The sequence below is a fragment of the Mustelus asterias genome, chromosome 6, assembly GCF_964213995.1.
Source record: "Mustelus asterias chromosome 6, sMusAst1.hap1.1, whole genome shotgun sequence".
NCBI classification, from domain to species: domain Eukaryota; kingdom Metazoa; phylum Chordata; class Chondrichthyes; order Carcharhiniformes; family Triakidae; genus Mustelus; species Mustelus asterias.
The window spans coordinates 98236553-98262517 of record NC_135806.1 but is presented as its reverse complement, the minus strand read 5'-3'; the positions used below and the strand labels follow the sequence as shown (position 1 = coordinate 98262517).

The following is a 25965-nucleotide window of genomic DNA, read 5'->3' as shown; positions in this document are numbered from 1 at the left end:
AAATCTAGAAGGTATGAGGAAGATGCTGGCCCATAAGGTTACAGGTTGTGAAGGAATACAATTCTGCTGCTGATGGTCCACAGCCCTCACGGGATACTGCACTGAGTTGTCAGTTCTGCCCCTGACTAATCCCACTTTGCACACTGGTTACGCTGCATTTTGGAGGGCGTTCTGTGTGAAAATTAATGTTAAGTAGAAAAAAATAGGTTGTGAACGGCATAATCAAATGGCGTTTACGCAATGGTTCTTGGGTCTATATTACGCATGATTGAAAAATAAAAACTTGAAAGGAATATTTCACTTTTGGTTAGAATTTCAACCATCCAAAAAAAGTATTTGCATTTCTAACGTTGAAAATTCTGGGAGGAGGAGGATTGCAGAATAAAAACAATTAAGTTAGGTATTAAATTCACTAATTCTAATCCGGGAGCACTGGAGGCTCGGTGTTTTTTAAAATTCCTCACTGAAAATAGGTCAGTGTCGTTTGCCTTAGCTTTCCTCACTGCAAAACCAGAAACAGCTGCATTGAATTTAGATCGAACAGGAGACAAGACAGATCATCTAGCCTGCCTTGATTGTGTGTAGATAATCCATTACCACCATAACTAAACACTCAAAATCTTCAATCCATTCACCCCCCACCCCATTGGCTGCACTGATCTCCTTCTCCAAATCCCACTTCAAAAGATTGTAACTAGGATAAATTTCCATTCGTTAGTAGACTTGTGGGCCATCAGCCTTGTATCCAGCTTTCATGTCGAACCTTAAAAAGGGATTGTTGGGAGGCGGTGTGTGTCCGGGGGCATCCGACAACTGAGCTCTAGCCTGCACCTTGGCAGACTTTCACGTGCATCCAGCTTCCAGCAGGGGGAAGCAGATAGCAATAGGCTGGATTCATTTTTCCTTTCACCTCCCTCGTGGCTCTGCAGCCAATTGAAGAGCCCGTGCTGATACCCTGGCAGGAAGCAAACCTGGAAATTCCCTGGGCTGCGCCTTCAGCTACGTGTAGAGCTTTACATTATTGTCTGCTTTTGGGAGAGAGGCAGGAAGTAAAGGTGAAATACTGAGCGCAAAAATTCAATAGCAAAACATTTTTTTATTTTACACGAACAGCTAAACAAAAAATTAAACCATACAGGACATGGAACTTTTATCTCCTTAACAAAATCTACAAAGATAATTACAGCACAAAACTTAAAAAAAGTCTGTACACGGTCAAGGAATAAACCTTACAAAAAACATTAAATATTGCACTTGGTTTCTAGAACATTTTGGATTTTTTAAAATATTTATTCCTAATTTTTTAAATCAGGAAACTAAATTGAATACTGGACTACAAAGTCCTTTTTTTCTTACATTAGGGATCAATCAATATTGAAGAAAATTTATATAAAAACAAACATTCTCACACCAATTCAGTTTCAGCAATGCATCTATATCTGAAGCATTGAGAACTCCATTCAAATAACTGCACTCAAAAGCAAAGAGAAACTGAGCATCCTGAGTAATGATGACCAGCCCTTTTTTGGCTAATGAAGGCGTGCAGAACAATATTGATCAATCCCTTCTTAATTTTTTGTAGTTTTTCTTGTATGGAATCAGGTTTCATACCTGCTGCAGAACATAAGCAATTGTTGATCCCTAATTTTGAAAAAAAAAAGAGAAACGAGAGTTGCCCAAATGGAAACATCAAATGCCCTATAATGCCAACTACCCCACAAAATAATCTGTAGATCAGGGGCAATTGCAAAGTGTTGTGAAGCTCAATGCCGTCCCTCCACACTGCAGCAGAACAATACACAGCAGAATAACCATAGTCAAACCCTTCTACATATCTATCCCATGTTTGTGCTGCACTTGTCAATACAGAATAGCATACTTCAGTTGCATTTGGATTCTTTACAAAAAGGCCACTCATGGAATAAGACCACTTGTACTCAATCCTACGGCTGATCGAACTGGAAGAGTTTGACGTTCGTTTGCAACAGAAATGCCCGTGACTGGTTCTAAAAGTTTCAACCTGGGCGAAACTTGTAGCATCCAAGACTAAACAAAGTGTTCAGGTTCTTCAGACTTTTATAGATGATCTAGAATTGCTAGATTTCTTTTTTATTTTTGGAAATAGGTTGGCCAAATCTTGGCCCACTTCACCGGGAGCAGGGTCACAAAATATAGAAGGGAAAAAAGTAATGCTTCTTTGTGAGGGTAAATATTATGGTCAGATGGTGGTGGTTATGGGGGGGGGGGGGGGGGGGGGGGAAATGAATTCAAAATCCATCCATATTTTGGAAGTGTCCCTTGCTTTAAAACAGTGCAATTTAATCAAAATACATTTGAACAAAAAAAGAAAATACCAACAATTTGGCAAGTGACAAATTCACCTGAGATTTGAGTGTTTTAGGCAGTCTGAAACACAAAACTACTCTGTATATTGTAGAAATGCAACAAATAGGAGTAACAACAAAATACATAGCCTCCCAACAATAGAAAATTAACCCAGAATCTTCTCCGCAACCTCATCCCAGGTTTTTTGATCAGTTGCTATTCTACTACAATAGGCTGCAAAAGAACGAATATTGGCTTGAAGGCATTTGATGTTTTAAAAAGAAGCCACAGTAGGTTGGTGTTGCAAGGTCTGTCTGAGACGACAATACTGAGCACGTGCAAAGCAGGTACAGTCCAGGCTACATAACATCAGTGCATTGTCAGTTTTGTACGCTGCTGACTTGATCTTTTGAACTGTGCAGACCCCAGACGAAAAGAGAGAGAGAAAAAAAACCCAGTAACTTGGAAGTCTGCAGCCTGCAATTCACCACAACCAGAAGTAAAAATAAACAGCCATCTTCAAGACTGAATGGAATATGAAGCGCAACACAAGCACTGAATAATATGTGCAAATTTCTGTTGTAAGGTCGAGAACCCCAGTAGAATGGTGTGAATGTCATGAGACTGTGGCCACTTGTCCACTTCAGCTGCTTCTTAGATGTGCCGCTTGAAAGTGTTAGGATTTCCTCCGGCATTTTTCGGCAGCTTTCCGTCTAAGCCACAGGTTTTCAGTTTCATTAGCACAAGTTGTCTCTGTCTTATCCACTGTTATAAAACATCGCCGCCTTTTTCTCTTTTGCGTCTCATCCTCAACAGCGCAGCGATGCACTTTTAAAACCATCGTGAAAGAATAGGCTCGAGAGCCACACAAAGCCCCATCAGCGGGAGGAACAGCATGGGTTCATTTCTCGGTTCTGATTTGCCTGATCTGGATTAGGGTCAATCTGTAAAATAAAATGCATTCAAGGAATAAGTAAATGAGACAGACCAATCCCCAGCACACAACAACTTGAATCGGAGCAACAATAGGCAACACACATAGCAAAGGGCCTTGCAAACATCCCCCTCCCAAACCCAGTGTTTGCTATTAAGTGATACCGAGCCATTCAGATCAGATTTGACCTCTGGTCCGTGTCTTAACCAGGTGATAGCAGCCACAAGTCAGCGTGCCAGGAGAGGAGGGTGGAAAACCAGGAATGTCAACATAGCAACAAAAGGAATAAATATTGGTTTGAAAAGGTAGATAGCGTCATAGAAGTTTACAGCATGGAAACAGGCCCTTCGGCCCAATTTGTCTATGCTGTCCAGTTTTTAACCACCAAGCTAGTCCCAATTGCCTGCATTTGGCCCATATACCTCCATACCCATCCATCTTACCCATGCAACTGTCTAAATGCTTTTTAAAAGACAAAATTGTATCCACCTCTACTACTGCCTCTGGCAGCTTGTTCCAGACATTCACCACCCTCTGAGTGAAAAAACTGCCCCTCTGAACCTTCAGTATCTCTCACCTTAAACCTATGCCCTCTAGTTTTAGACTCCCCTACCTTTAGGAAAAGATGCTATCTACCTTATCTATGCCCCTCATTATTTTATAGACCTCCAAGATCACCCCTGAGCCTCCTACGCTCCTGGGAAAAAATGGGTGGGATTGGCTTATAAAGGGTAGTCCAATGGTAGAGATGAATGGCTATTTCCAATTTTTTATTCCATCCAAAAAATCTACATTCAAATTCCAATTGAATCCAATTCACCATAAGAGAGACAAACAGGATCCAAGCTGACATGATGAGGTACTGACCCCATCCTGGGCTTGATCTGATGCTTCATCTTATCCAAAATGCTGAGAAGGCTTTCAAAAAGTGCATCAGGCGGCACCTCGGTTTAACCTCATCAGCTACCCTGACCATTGACTCCTGCTCCCAAGAATCCCAGGCCTTTAATTTCTTTAAAGATGTAACCGATGATTCATCTCAAAATCTGGTATTGCTGAAATTTGAGAACGTCATTAGCATATGCTACAAATTTAAAACCACTAGAAATCAGCATTAGCAGAGCCCAAAGACTTTGACGAATGTATTCTATATTCGTTGAATGAATGAAAAATTAAATGTTCAAAGACACATTAGGTGCAAATCTCCATGAACATGCAACTGCAAATGTTTTCAAATTCAACTCATTCTGATGTAATACAAATGCATCCAAAAGGTGCAGTCCAGGTCTTGACGAGCAAAATATTAAACTAGGCATAAAGCAAAGCCAAAACAAAATAAAAATAAAGTAATTCATGCATTGCCATTTAGAACCGAGGAGACACTGAGTTTTGTTAATGAAGGGTGAACAGTTTGGGACAAGTGTTTCAATTAAGGAAATGATTGACCTGGACTTTGGTACCAGAGGTATAATTTCAAAGGTTTGACACGTCACAAAGCTTGGCAATGTAGTAAACAAGGACAGAAGCAGAATTGAGGAGAAAGGCTGTGAAATGGGTCAATACATGGCACAGGAAATTGAATGCAGAAAAAGTGCTAAATGCATTTAGAGGCGTTTTAAGCGAAAATAGTAGAATCCTAAGAAGTGGGATCCTAAGAAGTGGGGGAGGGGGGGCAGGGCAGGACAGGATCCAAGGGGATAATATCTTTGAAAGTTGGCAGGACAAAAATTGAGAAGGCTGTTTTAAAAGCATATAGGATCTTGGCTTTATAAATACAGAAGCATGGGTTTTGCTATCATACAACGTCATTTAAATAGTGAAAATTGTACAAATGATCAATACACTACGCATGATTCCTTTCCTTTCAGTGATGGGGCATTAATTAACATCTTTAAAGTTGGACTTCCACGACGTAATCGGATGTTCAGTTTAAAATATTAGTTTCTGAAAAGGCTACCCAAGGGGTCGGAAAATGCAACAGCAAATGGTATATGGGAGCTACCCTTCTCCAAGGTCAGTGCTCCTCCCAGTACTGTGGGGCGAGAACGGGCAGGACTGTTCTGCCCAAGCCCTGTAAGGAAGTCACTGGCCTCTGCCCAAATCTTTCCATCACAAGCATCCGTGACCACCTGACAGGACAGCCATCTTCTGCTGCCAGTTTGGCTTCAGCCCAGCGAGAATTGAAATGTTAATGAGGTCCTTGCCCTCTGCCTTGCCAGTTCGGTCTCATTTGCAACCTTACCATAAATATCAGGGCCATTGAATATAAAAAAAAGCAAGTTAAGCCAATCCTCTGTACTCCGCTTGAGTATAGTGTCCAGTTTTGGGCACCAAATTTTAAAAAGGATGACAGGGTCTTGAAGATAACACAGAAGAAATTCAGTCAAGTGGTACCAGGAATGAGGGTTTTAGTTACTTGATGGGCATGGGCTGGGGCTGAAAGCAGTGTGTTGAGAGATTTAATGGAGATGTTTAGAATTAGGAAGGTTTGGGTTGAGCAGAGAAATTGCTTCCACTGGTAACAGAGCTAGTAATTAGGGGCCCACAAATTTAAAATAATTGGCTAATAGGTCAAGAGTTGAGTCAAGGGAAAATATTTTGACGCAGAATGTTCAGATTATCTGGAATGCATGAAGGAAGAAGGTCCAAACAGAAGGAAAGTTTTCTGGGCTATAGAAAGTGGAACTAATCAGTTAACTCTTTCAAAGATCTGGTATAGAATGCCCTTCTTCTTTGCTGTATGGTTTTAAATTTAGGGAGTGTCACAATGAGCACATGTCACTTCAAGCAAATTTCTTTGATCGTTTACATCGAAAATGGGCATTTGTGGGGCCTATTTTGGCATAGGTTTAAGAGATTACATGCCCTGACGTTCTGGACATTGTTGTAGTGATAGCTGCCTACATCTAAATGGTCTATTGAACTAATACATCTATTGAGAAGTACAAAATAAAAATTACTCGTTGGCCTCTCCTGTGACTTTCCTTTTGGAGGGATTACCCCATCTCTCTGGTAAAGGAGATAACACAACCAGCCAAATTCTCAGACTTGCTGTTGATGAGCTGAGGCACTCGCTGACACAGGTGCATTCTGGGAGCTGTCACCCATCAGTGTGACAATGAGGCATTTTTCAAATGGTTGGTGGGACACGTTTTACATGAAACTCATGCCCCAGGTGTCAGTCAGAACAGGTTTGCACAGGGAATGCCTTTTGGTATTTCTAATACATCTCATCTGGGCAGGTTCAGCTCAGAATTGAGGACTATCTACCTTAATTTCATGTTTTACACAAAATCTTCAGTAACATCTATTTGGTATACTTAAAATTCCAATTGTGAGGGAAGTCTCCGTATCCCGATTCTTGCAAAGAAGATAAAAGATCCTTACCTCTGAGTACACAGGTGGGGGCTGGTACCTAAATTCTTGGATGTAGGCAAACAATGGTCCCTCAAACACTCTTTCTAATTCATCCCGTACTGCTGTGGTGGCCAGGTTATTTCGTCGTTGCTGCTCAGACACAATTTCTGCATAGCTAGGTGGAGCTGAAATGAAAACAGTCATGTGTTAGGATCTGAAATAGTTCAATTTACTGCAGTGGCACACAATCCTATTTTACGAGTTTAACATCCAGCAGGAACCTCAGTAAAACATGCAGTATGTCACGGCTGGTTTTATTCATGGTTTTTGTTCTGCTTTGCCTCCCCTTCAGGCACAGATTCTTGCTGGTATACAGTCGCAAAACAATTGGTTAGTCTCCGGTACACTGTGATGCTTCACATGGCACCACAAACAGTAGATGTCAGGAAGTTGGTCATCCCTCCTGTGTCATGTAGGAATTCATGATTTCTCCTTGTGGCTTGGACAGTCACATATCCAGGAGCTTCAGGTTGCATAGTGGAAGCTGGAGTCACCACGGGGCATCCACAAGTCTCAGAGCTTCATCAAATGCATGTTTCTGGAGGTCATCACCTCAAGAGATTAAAACATGCAAACAGAAAGGGAAGGAGTGACAGTCAGAAGGACAAGGAAGACCAGCAGGGATCCTGAGTGCATCACATTGTCCAACTGGTACTTAGTTCTGAACACTGGTGACTGATGGTCCCTCTAGAAAATGAGGCCAGACCCAAGTCCACTAAATGTTGTGCCTTTGTTTAAAAAGAGCTGCAGGGAAAGCCTGGGAACTACAGGCCAGTGAGCCTCACATCTGTGGTGGGTAAGTTGTTGGAAGGTATTTTGAGAGACAGGATCTACAGGCATTTAAAGATGCAAGGACTGATTAGGGACAGTCAGCATGGCTTTGTGAGTGGAAAATCATGTCTCACTAATTTGATTGAGTTTTTTGAAGGGGTAAACAAGATAGATAGATGAGGGCTGTGCAGTTGATGTTGTCTACATGGACTTTAGCAAGGCCTTTGACAAGGGACTGCATGGTAGGTTGTAGCACAAGGTTAAAATCTCACAGGTTCCAGGGTGAGATATCTAAATGGATACAAAATTGGCTTCTTGACAGAAGCCAGAGGGTGGTTGTAGAAGATTGTTTTTCAAACTGGAGGCCTGTGACCAGCGGTGTGCCTCAGGTCCACTGTTGTTTGTCATTTATATTAATGATTTGGATGAGAATATAGGAGGCATCGTTAGTAAGTTTGCAGATGACACCAAGATTGGTGGCGTAGTGGATAGTGAAGTTATCCCCGATTGCAACGGGATCGTGATCAATTGGGCCAGTGGGCTGACGAATGGCAGATGGAGTTTAATTTAGATAAATGCAAGGTGATGCATTTTCGTAAATTGAACCAGGACAGGACTTACTCAGTTCATGGTATGGCGTTGGGGAGAGTTGCAGAACAAAAAAATCTCGGGGTACATGTTCGTAGCTTCTTGAAAGTGGAGTCACAGGCGGACAGAGTGGTGAAGAAGGCATTCAGCATGCTTGGTTTCATTGGTCAGAACATTGAATACAGGAGTTGGGATGTCTTGTTGAAGTTGTACAAGACATTGGTAAGGCCACACTTGGAATACTGTGTGCAATTCTGGTCATCCTATTATAGAAAGGATATTATTAAACTAGAAAGAGTGCAGAAAAGATTTACTAGGATGCTACCAGGACTTGATGGTTTGAGTTATAAGGAGAGGCTGGATAGACTGGGACTTTTTTCTCTGGAGCATAGGAGGTTGAGGGGTAATCTTATAGAGGTCTATAAAATAATGAGGGGCATAGATCAACTAGATAGTCAATATCTTTTCCCAAAGGTAGGGGAGTCTAAAACTAGCGAGCATAGGTTTGAGGTGAGAGATACAAAAGGGTCCAGAGGGGCAATATTTTCACACAGAGGGTGGTGAGTGTCTGGAACAGGAGGTAGTAGTAGAGGTGGGTACAATGTTGTCCTATAAAAAGCATTTAGACAGTTACATGGGCAAGATGGGTATAGAGGGATTTGGACCAAACGTGAGCAATTGGGATTAGCTTAGGGGTTTAAAAAAAAATAGTGGCATGGACAAGTTGGGCTGAAGGGGCTGTTTCCGTGCTTTATACCTCTATGACTCTAAGTGCACCAAGTGGCTCGGCTGTATAGGCAGGAGTTCGAATGAAAAATGGAAGGGGACTCAATCGAGAAGCATCCTTCTGTGTCTGGAGCTATGACACCAGGGTGGCGTGTTGCCTCCCTGGTGCCAGAGTCACAGATGTCATTGGAGTGGCGACAGGACATTCCGAGGGGATTGGGCGAACAGCCAGAAGACACAGTCCATAATTGGCACCAATGATATGGATAGAAAAATGGATCTCTGCAGAGTTTAGGGAGCTGGGAGATTGAAGAGCAGGACCTCCAAGTATTTTCTCAGGATTTGTCCTGGTGCAATCAGCTTGCCAGTTCTAGAAATTGGAAGGTAGAGCCGCTGGATATGTAGCTGGAGAGATGGTGCAGGAGGAACGGCTTCTGAGGGGTTGGGACCGCTTCTGGAGAGCGAGACCTGTGAAAGCCGATGGGTTACACTTGAAGGCGGGGAGGGACCATTATCCTTGCAAGCGGTTTTGCTAATGTTGTTGGCAAGAGTTTCAACTAGCTTGGCCGGGGAAAGGGAAGCCAAGGATGAGATTCAGAAGGGAATAGAATAAAGTTGGAAATGGAAGTTGCGGAAAAGAGTACAAGTGTGGTTGCAATGCAGAGGAAATGAAGGGTAGAAAATCAACAACCGAGTCTGCTGAATGATTGCTGAACGTGCTGAATGGTTCAATGCAAGGCAAACAAGCTGATAATACAAATCAACAGTTGAGAATATGATAACATAGAATGGCAGCTCAATGTTCCTGCTGATCGGGTTTACAGAGGAGATGGGGGAGGGGAGAAGATTAAAAAGGAGGGAGGTTATAATATTGATTGCAGAAACAATGATAGTTCTGACGAGGGAGGATGATGTGCAAGAAGGATTAAATTAGTCCATATGGATTGAACTGAAGAACAATAAAAAGGGGCAATCACACCACGGGAATGCACTTGGAGGGGGGAGAAGAGTTTGTTAAAGGGTCAAGTGTAACCCATCAGCTTTCACAGGTCTCACCTTTTCCAGAAGCAGTTGCAAACAGTCAGAAGAAAATGAAAACGCAAATTCCCCAAGAACAATCGGAAGGCGAAATCAACTAGCCCAATATTAATTGGGAGAAAATTAGTGTGAAAGACACAGAGGGGGGCAAATTCTCAAAATACATTCAAGAGAACAGGAGAATTTTTTTTAGCCAGTGTGTAGCAAGCTCAACAAAGAGAGGAGCAGTTCTGGACTTGGTTTCAGGAAATGAAACTGGGTGAATGGGAGTGGTCATAGTGCAGCTAGATTTCTCGGCCTTTTGGCTAAGATCAAGTGTATGGTCGGCACCCCATTGTCGGCCGCACTTGGTTGAGGTCATTAGGTTACGCTGAGGCTTCATATGAAGCAATTTTTAAAAGCGGCATCTCGGCCTTTTGGCTAAGATGCAAATGAGCTCAAGTCTTGGAGGAGGATCCTCCCCCTTCTCCAATCAGCTTGACTCATGTAGATCAGGCCCAGGACAGGGTGGTTTTGGTCTCCCGTCCTGTCTTGTCAGCCTGGATCGGAAATGTCTCAACTTGTTGAGACTCTGAACTGGATTTGATTTGATTGAATTGGAAAAGTATTAAAAAAAAATCAGCACATATAGACCACGAATAATGTTCTCAAGTGGGGAAAAGCTTAATTTACTAAGCCGAGATGTGATTGGGTGGATGGAGAGTTACTGGAGGCTAAATTAGTGCCAGACCCATGGGAGGAATTCAAGGAACAGATGGTGAGGGCTTAAAGTAAGAGTTGACAAACAAATTCAGAACCCCCTGAATGAGAAAGGGCTCAAAAGGAGATGATAAAACAAAGGGAAGCATATAACAGATATTGAGGTCCCAATACTAAGACCTAGAGGAGTACTACAATGCAAGGTAAAAATTAAAAAAGGAAAATAGGAAAGCAAGAGAGGGCACAAAAAACATTAGGATCATGGAATGCCTACAGTGTAGAAGAGGCCATTTGGCCTATCGAGTCTGTACCGACTCTCTGACAGAGTATCTTACCCAGGCCCTCTCTTTCGCTCCCACACATTTACCATGGCTAATCCATCTAACCTACACATCTCGGGCCACTCAGGGTCAATTTACCATGGCCAGTCCACCTAACCTGCATATCTTTGGGAGGAAACCAGAGCACCTGGAGGAAACCCACGCAGACACGGGGAAAATGTGCAAACTCCACCCAAGGCCAGAATTGAACCCAGGTCCCTAGAGCTTCGAGGAAGCAATGCTAACCACTGTGCCACCCTTGACAAGTAAAATCAAGCAAAACATAAAGATGTTTTATAAATACATAAAGAGCAAGTGGAAAACTAAACAGACAGTAAGGAGCATAAGCGCAATGTGTGCGTGCAGATGGTTTGGTATGGTTCTTAATGAGCACTTGGCATCCATTTTCACAAAATAAAGGATGGTACAGCCATTGCAATCAGAAAGGAGTGTGAAATATTAGATAAAATTGAGCAGTGACTGAGGAAGTATCAAGAGTTTTAACATCTCAAAGTGGATGAGTGCCTAGGCCTGGACAAAATGCATCCGAGACTGACATAGCAGAGTGATTGGCCATCATTTCCAATCCTCCCTGGCTAAAGGTGTGGTGCCAAGGTCCAATAGACAGCTTCATCGTTGAATGAGAGAGAAAAGGAGAAAGGAAGACACAGGATTACAAGTCAGATAGCCTAACCTCAAGTGGTGGGAAAATTGGAAAAAATCCTGAGGAGCAGATTAATCTTCATTTAGAAAGACATGGATTAGTTAAGGGAAGGTCTTGTCTGACTAACATGCCAGAATTCTGAGGTGCTAATATGTAGGGTTGATGAGGGCAGTACATTTGAAATGGTGTACCTGGGATTTTAAGCACTTTTTGTAAAGTTCCACAGGGCAGACAGGTCACCAAAATAAAAGTCATGGGATCCATGGCAAAGTGACAATTTGGATGCAAAATTGGCTCAGAGACAGAAAGCAAAGGTCAATGGGTGTTTTTGCAACTGGAAGGTTAGACTATTAGGTCTCTATGTCAATGATTTGGACTTGAATGGAGATGGGTATGAATGAGAAGTTTGCAGATAGTACAAAAATTGGCATGTATTTGATCATGAAGAAAAGAATGGCTTAGTCAGGTGGGCAGAATAGTGGCAAATGGAGTGCAATCTGGAGAAGTGTGAGGTAATGCATTTGGGAAGAACAAACAAGACTAAGGAGTTCATAATAAATGGCAGGGCACCGAGAAGGACCTTGAAGTGAACATCCAAAGATGCCTGAAGGGGCTGGACAGGTAGATAAGGCGGTCAAGAAGGCGTACAGAATTTTATCCATTCTAAGCCAAGGCATGGAATATAGGAGGTAAGGGGTTCTGCTGGAACTACATAAAACACTCATTAGGCCACAGTTGGAATAATATGTGCAGTTCACAGCACTATAGGAAACATGTGATTTCACTAGCGAGGGCAGAGGAGGTTCATGTAGATGTTTTCTGGAATGGGTCATTTTAATTACGAGGACTGATATGGATAGGCTAGGTTTGTTTTCTTCGGAGCAGTGGAGGCTGAGGGGAGATACAATTCAAGTGTGTAAAATTATTAGGGTTCTAAATAAGGTGGATGGGATGGTTCCATTCACCTTGTTTGAGGAGTCCACAATTAGGTGGCATACATTTAGGATTACAGATAAGTTTACAGGGCACTGAAGTGGAATTTCTTCCACTCTGGTGGGGATCTGGAGCTCACTGTCTGATGGTAGCCTCAGAAACTCCCATGATATGTAAAGCAGTATTTGGACATACACTTGCAGTGCTGTAACCTACACGACCATGGACTATGAGCTGGAAAGAGAGATTACATAGGACCCTTCTTGTTGACTGCCAGACATGATGGGCCAACTAGCCACCTTCTGGCCTGTAAAATTTCTATGAGTAAAGTGCATTCCTGTTGCATCCAAACCAAACAGTCACATGTTCATCTTTGCCAATGGATGCAGAAGCATTAAGCCTGACCGATTTATTTTTAAATGTGCCACTTTGGCCAATTGCAGCGCAATAAATTGAATTGAATTTAGCTAACTCAGCAAAGGCCAGTATTCCAAACTTGGACCTTCTAGCTAGTCCAGCTAATTGCTACAATGTGTGATCATTCAATCCAGTCAGCCAAAGGAAAGCTGCCCTCTATTAGATTACAATTTTTGCCAGAACTTGTTCTTACCTTCAGGTCTTTCAGGCAGTGCGAGGCTTAACCAGTTCAAATTAACGCTACACTGGCTGCTGACGCTGGATGTTCGGCTGCCGAAGGGATGCAAGGGAATTGTACCAATAACTAGCGGTAAATTCAGAGTTAAATTCATTGCTCCAGGGATGTCCACATAGACCTAAGGAAAAAGAAAGTTGAAAGTTTTAATCACCGACACTCGTTTTTCCACCCCCCTCCAATTTTTTCCCCTCACTCTTCCACTTGTGCTGGAGCAAGGTGCCAATGGTAACAGTACAGCCCTCTGGTACCTCACCCAAGTGACTAATTTTCACACAAACACCTGGTTAATGAAGATCGGTGATCTATTCCATTATTGGGGTCCAACTAATCCAGTTTCCAACATATCCATCTACATGCACTTCCAGCATGATTCTTGGATAGCAATCTGGAGTGGGAAACCTGATCAGTTTTGTTTTCTCCATATTAAAGAGAAAACTACCATCCCCCAAATCCTGGAACCACCGAGGTCAAAAGTAGTGCCTTCACCAATGTCTGGCAGATATCACCTAACCCGACAGAGCTGGAATCAAAACATGTGAGCTTCACGGCACAACATGTGGCACAATTCAGTAACATACATTGTGTGCATTAAGCCATTGAGCTTTGAGAGAAGGCACTGCAATTTACCTCTGAACGCCGTGTTACTGAAAAGATAAAGTTAAACTACAATACTTGTGTTCAAAAATATATCAGTAAATTCTTTGTAAATATACATTGGCTTCATTTCTCAAAAGTCATAGGTTGCAACTCATCCATTTTGTATGGTTTCTGAAGGATTGCTATAATGTATTTTTGAGCCATTCTTAATGGGATGCAAATTTCAAATGAAGATTCCCCCTCAAATGTCATCCCCTCCTTCCATTAAAGGCAGTGATTCTTTTTGTCTGATAGTCTACTGGTGCCCAAGATTTCACCCAAGTAACCATTCTTCATTTAGGATCCTAGATAGGGATCAGTTGTAGGCTATGATTGACATTACAACCAAATGTGATCTTGTTTCGAACTGATGGGTTGCATGTTTCAGATAACGGTAGAGGTACTGAACATTGATCAGGAAACACCAGCCTGGATTGATTTCCAACGCAAGAAGTTTAACAACACCAGGTTAAAGTCCAACAGGTTTATTTGGTAGCAAATGCCACTAGCTTTCGGAGCACTGCCCCTTCGTCAGGTGGAGTGCACACCTGACAAAGGGGCAGTGCTCCGAAAGCTAGTGGCATTTGCTACCAAATAAACCTGTTGGATTTTAACCTGGTGTTGTTGAACTTCTTACTGTGTTTACCCCAGTCCAACGCCGGCATCTCCACATCTTGATTTCCAACCACAGCCCTCCCCCACCTTTCCCTCAGCCAAATGCAGCGATACCCAAATTATCCATGTTGGCTGAGATCAGCTTAACTCAGCAGAGGCTAAGTAATTAAATCGGTAACTTTGATGTTCCCTGGTTCAGTATATAATGTTTTTACCCTTTAGGCTTCTGTGTTAGCTCTTTGAAATGCAAATACAAAAATGAAGCAAAATTGAAAGTATGCCTTTGTATAAATGCCTCACCCATCAGGGAGCTGAAAAATCTTGCATGAACTAAAGATTGTCAAGTAAAAGGGGAAAATACATTGATACACAATTTCCCAAGTTTTACTACAGGGCTATTTTCAAATTCAGCACATTGCATCCATCACCAAGTTATCCCAGTGTTGTACAGGAAAGAAATTTTGATTTGACTACACAGCAACAGGTGATGTGGTTTGCGATGACACAGTCACTACTGAATTACCCACAGGAAACCACAGTTACCCTCCAGCACGCACATTTTTTTTTGCAGAAGGACATGAATAGACATTAGTTTCTTAAATTTGTTATGCATCACAGTAACGTACCCTAGAATGGACACAGTAAACTAACCCACCAAGAAAAAAAAAATATGCAGCAGCACTTTAAGCTAGCAGGTTCCTAGAAAAGGGACAATTCTTCTAAAATATAAAATGACACTATTCCCAAGACAGTGTGTCACCAATCTCAACCGGGCCAGTGGAGGAGGGATAAGTGGAAGCTAACTGTCTCCCCATAAAAATAATAAAAAAAAATGTTTTAACAGTTTTAAAAACAGGGCAAGTCACCCCGCGCACCTCCTGGCAGCCGGTTACAGAGCGGCATTGGCCTGGGAGCAGGTCACCTTCACGCCCTCTTGGCCGGGATGTAGTGCGTGGTGATCTAGAGAAGGGAGAAAATAATTTTTTAAATGGGAAAGAAATACATTCAAACATGAGCAAAAAGACATTTTATTCATTTTTTCCCCTTCATCTTACAAACACCTACATACACAAACGTTACCTGTGGAAAAGGGGATTTTGCGCTCCTCAAGCTTACAGCAGGAAACCTAAAAAAAAAAAGGGTTAGGAAAAATATCAACACCGTGAAAATGTCCCCCTCGAGTTACTTGGGCTTTCCTCGACAGCCAGATTCTCAGCCTTGGTCAAGTTATAAGGAGGGAAACTGGCTGGGAAAGGATCCCCACCTATCTTGGGTGTTTCTAAAAACTAAACACCCTATTCAAATATCAAGCTGGACTTGGGTGATGGGCAAAGAGAAGAAAATTAAAAGGCGAGGGAAAACTAAGGCAAGAAAAAAGATGGTAGCACAATAAAACCTTCTTTGAAGGACTGGTGCCACCGATGAATTCCTTTTCAATGCCCTCGTTTTGCAACGGAGCACACAAAATTCAAGAGATCACCTACCGTCAGTGAGTATTCCACGCGAATTATACTGCAGTCTACAATCGAGGGCGACACAGGTGGAATTTTCAGTAGTTTTCCATTCCAACTTTCTGTTTTTCCAGATGACAATGAATCACCTCGCAAGTTGGCTACAAGGTGTTTAACTTCCTTCATTTTCCCTTTGGCAAAGAAAGTCTGTGTTTGGTAAATGGCTGCCTTTGGCACTACCATACGGGAAGAACAATTCTCAATTTCAGCAAATATGTGAATTGATTCACCTGCACAAGAAGAGCACATCCATACACACAAATGTAAATTATATTGTGCACAATATCTGGAATGTGCATTGTGTCATTTAAGAGAAGAGTTTACAGTTCTATTTCAATAATATCTAATGCATCAACTTATTGATCTGTACTGTTCTGCATTAATAATATTTGTGCTTTAACAGGCATCTATTAAAATGACAATGTGAGTAGCACTGGCCTCAGCGTTAACAATGGAAATCAGGAGCCATTTTGCTCCTTTCAATTAAAACATTACTGGGAGAAGTGATTTAAAGAAACAGATTTTAATTAATTTATTGCAATTAAAAGACAAGATTCGAAAAGAGGCAATAATAAAATTTGGAAAACTAATTAACTATAAATTTGATCATTACTGTTGTAACGAATCTGCGCAAATCTCTTTGACCCTTTTGTGAAGTGGCAACCCATGCCAAGATGTAGTCCCATTACCACCAGCAACCCTCTGGTAGTGATCTGAACATGCAGACTGGTCAGTCTGGTGCTGACAAAGACAATAACTGCTAGCAGGCAATTTGATAAATTTGAGAAAGGCTATTCAATGACAGCCGAGCCTAAACCTCTCCTGAACCGAAGAATGTACATGTGCACTTTCCAGTAAGGGTGGTTGGAAGTAGGGATAATTGGATAGCAATTTTGGAATGCAAAGCTTGGCTGAATTTTTCTGTCTTAGTCCATACACACTGAAATCAGTTGTAGCACCAATACTGCCGCCTGGCTGAAATCAGTTAATTTAGCATAGACCAAGGATTTATTTAGCTTTCAGTATTCCAGATTTTTACCTGGTGTGTAGCCCTTCCGTTCGATTTTGGCACTTAGGGATATTGGGCCTGAGGAACAGAACCAGCAACAAAGAGTTTTCTCTTTTGTGCCTGCCTGTGGTGACTGCAAAAAGAACAGAAAGCACAGTAAATACCCCTGCTCCCCTTCAGAATAGACAGTCGCTCAGGACGTTATATGGAGCTGTATTAATAGCAAAATACCTGAAAATCTCTGCTATACACTTTTAAGTGCGAGGTATTAATGATTGTACAGAGAATTTTACTACAGGCATTTTTCAATTTGCACTTTGCACAAGAGTGCTTAATGTCAAGTCTCCGAGCTGGTGCACAGTATCCCACCACCCTTAATGGACAAGTTAAAATTATCACTGAAACACCACTGGTCAGAAATGTTTTCGTTTGTTCTGAACTGTTTAGAGGTTCCAATTTTGAGCAGTGTTCTCAAAAATACCTTTGACTGCTATGGATATTTAAAAAACAGCAATCAGTGTCTGGATCTAGAAAAATATGTGGTAATTAAGAACTTTTATTAAAATCATATTAATTATGTGCATTGGTTTGGGTAAAAAAAAAATCTGCTCCTGGTCATTACCCAGTCTTGTACTGCAAGAAATGCAAGTACACGCCAGTTACTGACTGGATAGAACATAGTTATGATGATCTCTATGCTGGAATGGTCTTACTTTTCTGTGGCTATACCCTTTCCTGCTTATTTTGAGAATTTTATAACCTGAACTGTGGAAATGCACTGCGTTTGACCAGGGAGAACTAAAAGATTGCATTTTTTCACATGTGCAGCATGTTTCTGTTTCATAATGTACCTATTCTGGCTAAAACTGTCCATTAAACAAGTGAAAAAATTGCATTTAGAATTAAACTATTTTTAAAAATCTGAGCCAAACTAGAATGTGACAAAGTCGAATTGTTGGCATGTCTTTCACTTCCAATTAATCAGGATTGCAGAAGTAAAGTTTGCATAGCATGGTGTAGATGGGGGTTACAATTTCTTGTCCTGAAATGTATTTTTAAAACATGATGAATGTGTTTGCTTTGCAAATGTTCTTGTCTGGAGGACCAATTGAATCTAATTGGGAGAATTTGTAGCACTATTGTAGTTAAGTAGGTTTATAATTTTTTTTAAAATGGGAAATAACCAAAATAGTTGTTAGGTTGCATTTCAGTTTAAGCAAAACCAATGCAAGTCTTTAAAATAATCATCTATACTGCGGCTTAAAGGACCTAACCGGAGCTAAAACAGCAATTGTTTCATAGAAGTGCAATAGCAATATTTTTTCTTTAAATCTTTCTAATAAGTTGCTTCAACCATCATTTTCTTTTATTGTAACCAGTTGGTTTCAATTATTGGGAGCCTATATTAACGTCTTGCATCCTTTTTGAATTGAATTAAATGTCCATGACTGCAGAAATCTGTGGAATTTTACACTGGTGAGTTTGCAAAAGCCTCTAGCACCTACCAGCAACAATGGAGTGTTAATGTCAATGTGTTCAAAGACTGTAAATTCCTTCTTCACTTTCATTACCAGCATCCATGGCCTGTGCAGTTCAGCTTTCACCCAATAGCGCACACTGCCATATTTGCCTTCAAAGGAGGTAGCTAATGGTCTGCCAGGGGTATAAAAAGGATCATAAGAAAATAGCCACAAGTACTGTGGTACTAATTTGCAACAGCAGTCACTTTCATAGGAACCAACTGGGACAAAGCATCAGTCAAAAGTTACGCAAGAAATTATTTTAAAATTCATAGACAGCTCAGTTGGTTGAAATAATTTTGATCACAAGTATAATATCTCAGATCCTTTCTTTCATCATACTGAAAATCCCCCTGTGAATACTTTCAGATATGTAACGATAGCAAGAGAAGAGGGCATAAGCTAGAAGAGAGACATACAAGATTATGAAAGATATCTATAGCATAGATGCAGAGAGGATGATCCCATATAAATAAAAGGATAGTCACTAAAATTCAATAGCAGGATTCAGAAGAAACATATTCATCTGTACAGTTGTTAGAATGTGGAACATGCTACCACAGGAAGTAACAAAGGCAAGCAACACAGATGTATTTAAGGTGAAGCTAGATCAAAACAAGAGAGAAAGGAGTTGAAGGTTACGTTGATGGGGTCAAAGGAGGTGGACTGACAGGGGACTCATGTCAGCATAAACACCAGCATGGACCAATTTGACCAAATTGCTCATCTCTGTGCTGTATATTACATGTATATCAACACTGAGGTGATTATCTGAAATGGATCAGTAGAAAAATTGGGGGAAGGCCAGAGCATGGACACATTAAAAAAAAAGATTCTGTAAAGAGGAGACCTTAGGTTGTTATTGAGAAAGGGGGAGAATAAATGGGTTGAACCGGCTTCTTTAGCAGAACCTCACCCAAAAGGCTTTGTACGAGGAATAAATCTCAGATAAGTAGATCTGTGGTACAAATTCATATTCACATTTTTGATTTGCAATTTACTTTGAGGGACATGTCATATGGAAGTGGCAACAAAGAAAAATGCAAAATCTTACATTTGTGGAAGCTCAAAGCTGAATGGATATTCATGCCTCCCTGAAGGTATAGTGGTGAGGTCTTCTTCAGAATCATCATCATCTGAAAAAAAAGTGGATTAAATTAATTGAAGCAGCAAACCAATTATTTTATGAGTTATGTAAATGTTCACAACCAATAGGCTGAATAAGCAAAAAAAAATTACTTCATAAAACATCAAGATCCCTCAGTGTTATTGACAAAGCCAACTTGGGGAAATATAATATTTGTATTGGAAAAGTAACTTCTGGACAACATTAAAACTGAGTATTAATGCAATAAATGCACTTGAAAGAGTCTAGGAAAATGAGCATAAACATCAAAAAGAATGTGATGGAAACTTGCACAAGCCCTGCTCTAGTTTACATTGTCAATGTTTTAATAAGACTGCATAACACCTGTTTTCTCCAATAATTTAAAATAATTTCTTAGAATGTGGGGTTTACTGGCAAACTTGTCATTTATTGCCCATTCCTAGTTACGGGGGAGTGGGCTTCTTTATGACCTGCTGGTAGCAGGTCCAATGAGTGGCATGCCACAGGACTTGGGGGGAGGGGATAGTTAAAAGTCAACCACAAAAGGTATGGGGCTAGAATCTCTCATAAGCCAGTCCAGGAATAGGGACTTCCTTCCCCAAGAAGGCATTATTTGATTTTTTTTTACTGCTGAAACTATACAGATAAGCTACATTAATCAAATGTCAATTATATATTCTTTGTCAGTAGAAGGGCAGTGCATGTAGACCAGAATTTTAAAAATCTAACTCAAGCAGGAAGCTGCTAAACAAAAACTAGTGATGGTCTTGCTGTCTATAAATACTGTAATCGTCGTTAACAATGTCCCTTCTTGGTTCCCAGTAAATGACAGCAATGAGCCCGTTACCTCTCCAGGAAATGGCGAAGGTACAGTACAGTAAGGCAAGTGGGTAAGGCTTTAGAGTTACTAGGCGATCTTCGGCGTTGTTTGAAGTGCTCCTATCAGGAGGCATAAAGCTTCGAACAGCTCCACCCTTGCACAGCCACAGTTGAGCCTTTCGGGATTTTAATTTTAAAATGATAAACAATTTGACCTTCCTTATTCTCCGCAATGACGTGACTGTTTGAGACCACATCGGGTCCTTTCCACATTCAGGTACACAGCTACTGACAAGCATGGGGATTTAAAAAAAAACAAAATATCAGCAAATTCTGCAACAACCTGATGCTGCTTTCCATTTACTGAGAACCCCTTTACCAACACTGCACCTGCCTGGTAAAATTGGGATTCCTTCAATCTTTCCCCACATTACACTGGAGATTAAAATCCATACTTATTATTTGACTCATTTTTTAAAAAACTACAAACGTGCAATCCCAAGCACGTAGTGCAATATAAAGAACAATTTTATATTTATTCGTCATTTCAAAAAAAAATACAAAAGCAGAAATATTGAAGAACAATGTTACATTTTTTAAAGTAAAATGTTGCATTGATTAAAACCCTCGTGTGCAACTTTGTTTCCCTGCAAGATTCTGCTCGGGATTCAATGCCTTTCTTCCTTCTCCCTCTGTTCTGCCAGCTCAGCACGCTAGGCTTTGCAGTGAAGCGGTAAACAAGTAGCGAGCTGTCAATCAGCAGCAGCAGGCAGGCAGCAGAGAGAGCCGGCCTGAACCGGAGTGAACAGCCCAGAGCAGCCGCAACCACATGGTATTCATCAGCTCTGTGCAGCCTAACCTGATGAGGGAGAGGCTGGAGCAAGAGGGAGGGAGGGACTTACAGTCACAGCACATTGAGCACATTCTGCAAACGGTAACAAATTGCAATTGCTCCCTAATGCAGAAAATTGTTGGCACGGGATTATGATTTTTTTTACATGTTGGCATTTATTTTTAAATGCCAAAAATAAATGTTCTGGACCCATAATTTGAACAGTTATAGAATCAAAATGATATTGATTTTTTTCAGTGAAGGCAAGATTGTAACCACTCAGGAATAAAATGGCAACAGTGATACAGATACATTCTAAAGCAATGTTGCATTTCTGCCACGTCCCCTGTTCTCTCAATCCATGCTTCTCTACTGTACCTTTTAAAAAAAAATAAAAGCCTTGAACTCTTCTCTAGAGGATTTTTAAAAAAGCTTGATGGCTGGAGCAGAGCTAACGAAATGATGGACAGCTCCACTGGCCAGTGGAAAGTTAACAGCGCCTTAGCAACAGTCTTAACAAACAGCAGCACCAATCGGCAGGTCGGGGAGGGGCAACTGCAACAAAGCTAAGCTGAACCACAGAAACTTGGGTAAGATATAGAACACGAAACTTCATTGTAAAAAAAAAGGGTAGAAAATGTACTACAGTGAATGCATACCCATTGGACGATGCACAGCATCGATTGGGGAATCGCAGAGATGGGCAAAGTGTGTTTGAAGAGATCCTGTCTAAGGGTTCGAGCTAATAATTGTTCTTAACCCATTAATTGAACGCCAATGGGAATTCAAACTGGATGTATAAATACACAGCTATATATATATATATATACACACACACAATATTGTTTGCAATATATTCCTAAATGTCCATAAAATTGGATTAACAATTTTATAGTGAAAGCTTTGAAAATTGAAATATTGTGGGTACGGTATCAGGATCCTTACGTTAGTGTTGAAAAGGTCTTTAAAGGAAAATACAGCTTTTCATTTGGTAATATATATATATATATGGAAGGTGCGAAGCAGCTGTTGCAAATTGTTTTTCTGCAAAATAGCATTAAGTCATCCTCACCATCTGACGATGTAAACCAATGAGAGAAGAGAAGACTCACAGCCCACCCCCCTCTCCCCCAATGCTTGTCCCAAACAGGATTGAACCGCTTTGAACAAAGGGTGGAAACTTAGGAAAACAACTAATTTTTTTAAAAAAATGTTACCAAATGTACAATGCATTTGCAATTATTTAGTATACGATTTGCACTTACAATAGTATTGGGTCAAGAGATGTCATGATAGAAATCCACAATATAAAATATCCATTTTGATGTCATTGCATCTCATCCAAGTGATATTGTCGAATGATAATAAATTTTCCTGTAACCTCTCCTGCATAACACATGTAAATAAAATACGACCCCGATGCATCATATCAATTAGGTTCTTTGCTTAAACAAAAGGAACCAATTTTCGAAAATATTTCTGGGCTGCAAAATCCAAGGACTAAGTCTGGAAGCCATTGCACACATAGGGCATTATATAAATTACTGCAATTCTGAAAATACATTGGGGCATTTGATTTCTATCGTAATTCACGCAGTTCTTGGGTTCGAAATCGAAGCAATATTTGTTTTATGAAGAAAAGCTTCGGTGGATGAAGTTTGTGTCGACATTATTCGGCAGAGAAGTCATTTTTCACATGTGTATCACATTTATACTCCGGAATGACGGGCATGATCAGAGACAAAAAAGGGGGTTAAACCCCATGAATCGGTGAAGTAGGATTGCAACAAAACCGGCGAGGTATTGACACGAAAATTTGTTTTACCAGGATTTGTTATCCACCCCTGTGCAACATCTCGCCACTCAGTGGCAAACAAATTGGCATTGAAAGGTGAGCCACAGGATACCGAACTTTTACATCTGTGAAGTTATGTCGAATGGATTTTTGTTTTACTGCATATCTTAATACTGAGTGTTTTATAACACAATGAAACAATTCCAAATATCCAACGAGCTGCCCTGCATTGCTCCCATTTTACAGTAGGGTTACAGTAAGCTGCACAAAGACGATGAACAATGCAAACTTCCAGGCCATATTGTAAGATTGATTCATTACAGTTTCCAAGCTTACCTCTCTCGTGGCCGATTAATAGGTCTTTGTGGTTGAAATACTCCACTTCTTCAGTGTAGTTCTGAGTGTAGGCAGTATTAGAACCGGCGTTTCTCGATTCCGTCCAGCGCACTTTCGCCTGTCCTCTCGCATGGATTGTAAGAGATCTCACCCTGATTTCACCAGTAACTTCTATAATCACCCGCCCAGAGACTGAATCTCCGCTGGCATAGACGGGGATATTGTTATCATTGGGACAGTCATAGCTTATTGTAAAACTCTTCACCTTCCCCAGCACCATGGTTATATATCTATACAGATATAATGTCTTGTGTGTGTGTGTGTGTGACTATAAAAAAATGTACAAAAAAAATGAAGATCTGAAAAGTGGGATCTTCACCACTGATCAATGCCTTTGGCTGCAAAAGCTGCAGGCGCGACCACTGCAATATTAAAAAGGAGCATCTGGACAGGCAGAGATGCTGTTGCCCAGCTTTTGGTCTGTACAAAAGACGGGGATATCATACCTACCACCTCACTTAAAACGGTTTTTGTGAAAAACAACCCCAGTGCGCCTGTGCATGATTCACTCTGCTTCCGCCTTGAGTGTGTGGAGCTGGTGCCAGCTGATCAACAGCTGATCGAGGTCATCCCTCCCCCCTCCCCTCCAAAGATCGCCTTTTTGCCTTGATCGCAGCAGACCCCGGGGACAGGAGGGGGTAAAACAACATATAAAACACCCACTTTTCTATTTTTTGCACACACTTTATAAAAAAGAATTACATCAACCTTCGCAATGTATGTCTCCAAGGCGATTTTTACACTAATGCGGTGACAAAAGGCAATTAATTCAGTCAATTCTATGCACAAGGCGCCACTCTCCGGCTTGTTACGGTAGCACATTGGAGCACGTACCATACAACCGCAGCACTCCCGTGTTGCATTATTCGTCTCTAACCCACGAATGGAATTTGAATACTTTATTCCACACCTTCAAATGGGCACAATCGTTGTCGAATGATAATGTCAATTAATAGAAAAATGCAAAAGACAGCTGCTGCAATAGTTGTACCCCCAAAAACCTAAAGCGCAAGATTCGACTCCAGTCTCTGTGCCTTGACGACACCGTGTGGCTGTTTCAGGTTATAGCCACTTACAAATTTATTCTCTAAAGTTAGGGACTTTATTGGCTTATTTCCTTTCTCCCACGACTTAACATCTGCTAAATTCATTACAACGTTTCAACGTTTCTCTGTCTTCTCTCGCATGCACGATTGCAGCCCCTCTTTTTCAACCTTTCTAAACCCTTTCATTTGCTTAATTTTCTTTTTCAAAATCTCATCTACAGCTGTCAAAATACTACATATAAAAGTCATTTAAAATGTTTTCATGTTGCTATTCTTCATTCAGAGGGTTATAAAATTGAACAAGGTGAAACGTATTCACGCAAAATGAGTTTGGCTAGACTTTTTAAACACTTCAACGTAGGTGTAGGAGTGGACCATTCAGCCTCTGGAGCCTATTCCCACATTCAGTTAGACAATGGGTGATCTATATCTTAGCTCCCTCTATTTGACTTGATTCTGTATTGCTCAATAGCTTGCCTAACAAAAAACAATCAATCTCACTTTTGAAATTTTCAATTGACCAAATGGCAGTTCTTTATTTTGAAGTGTGAGGAGGGTGGGTGGCAAAGATTCCAGATTCCAATGTGATGAAGTGCTTCCTGATCACAGGCCCACAGAGCCCAAATCTAGATTGAAGGTCATTCCCCTTTCCACACTACAGGAAATAGATTATCTCTGTTTAGCCTATCAAACCCTTTAATCGTCTTAAACAATTAGATACCTGAAATATCTTGAAGCAACTCTTCAATGCATACACTATTTGACAGCATGATTAGGAGTACAATAGTGTAGTAGTTACGCATTACAGTGGAGGAAAGGCCTGGATTACCAATCAAGCCAATATGAGTCCAACTCTCACCATGGTAGTTGGCAAGCAATTAGGAAGGCAAATGCCATATTGGCCTTAAGAGGATCGGAGTACAGGAATAAAAAAGCCTTGCTTAAAATTGTGCAGGTTTGTGGTGAGAACATATCTGGATAACTGTGTGTAGTTTTGGTCTCACATTTAAGAAAGATATACTTGTATTGGAGGCAGTACAGTGAAAAATTATTAAATTGTTCCCTGGGACAAGGGAGTGGCTTATGATGAGACATTAAGTAAATAGGGCCTATATTTTCTCGAGTTTAGACGAATGAGAGGCGATCTCATTGAATTTTGTTTAGGGTGGAAGCTGGAGAAGTGACCACCCGAAACACGTTAAAGAAGCCATCCCCTCCGGACAAGCCCTCCGTATACACAGGATCTGCTCAGATGAGGAGGAATGCAACATACATCTACAGACGCTGAAAGACACCCTTGTAAGAACAGGATATGGCGCTCGACTTATCGATCGACAGTTCAGATGCACCACAGCGAAAAACCGCATCGACCTCCTCAGAAGGCAATCATGGGACACGACCGACAGAGTGCCCTTCGTCGTCCAGTACTTCCGCAGAGTGGAGAAACTACAGCATCTTCTTCGGAGCCTTCAACATGTCATCGATGAAGACGAACATCTCACCAAGGCCATCCCCACACCCCCACTACTTGCCTTCAAACCACCATGCAACCTCAAACAGACCATTGTCCGCAGCAAACTACCCAGCCTTCAGGAGAACAGCAACCAT

The 25965-nt window shown here is 41.1% G+C and overlaps 1 protein-coding gene across 4 annotated transcripts; it reads right to left on the bottom strand.

Moving 5' to 3' along the window:
* Positions 1-1076: 1076 nt before the first annotated feature.
* Positions 1077-23818, bottom strand: LOC144495017 (arrestin domain-containing protein 3-like). Of its 4 annotated transcripts, XR_013498197.1 has the most exons (10): positions 23252-23818; positions 19416-19497; positions 18347-18494; positions 16872-16974; positions 15806-16062; positions 15402-15447; positions 15197-15281; positions 13026-13188; positions 6647-6801; positions 1077-3269 (listed from the first exon to the last, which is right to left on the bottom strand). XR_013498197.1 is itself a non-coding variant. In XM_078214794.1 (8 exons), the coding sequence occupies exons 1-8, from the start codon at positions 23529-23531 to the stop codon at positions 3204-3206; spliced, it is 1254 nt and encodes a 417-aa protein (XP_078070920.1). In that variant the 5' UTR covers positions 23532-23818; the 3' UTR covers positions 1077-3203. The 4 variants fall into 4 exon arrangements, 2 of the variants coding, with proteins under 2 accessions (XP_078070920.1, XP_078070921.1); XR_013498196.1 differs by lacking the exon at positions 15197-15281; XM_078214794.1 differs by lacking the exons at positions 15197-15281; positions 15402-15447.
* Between the last annotated feature and the right edge of the window lie 2147 nt (positions 23819-25965).

What these genes read in the sequence shown, in the direction of transcription:
- LOC144495017 (XM_078214794.1), bottom strand. Translation starts at nt 23,531, where the DNA reads ATGGTGCTGGGGAAGGTGAAGAGTTTTACAATAAGCTATGACTGTCCC. An exon ending in ATTAATCGGCCACGAGAGAG is followed by an intron (nt 19,498 to 23,251) that starts GTAAGCTTGGAA and finishes CTTTTTTTTCAG; the next exon opens with ATGATGATGATTCTGAAGAA. An exon ending in ACGGAAGGGCTACACACCAG is followed by an intron (nt 16,063 to 16,871) that starts GTAAAAATCTGG and finishes CTTCTTGTGCAG; the next exon opens with GTGAATCAATTCACATATTT.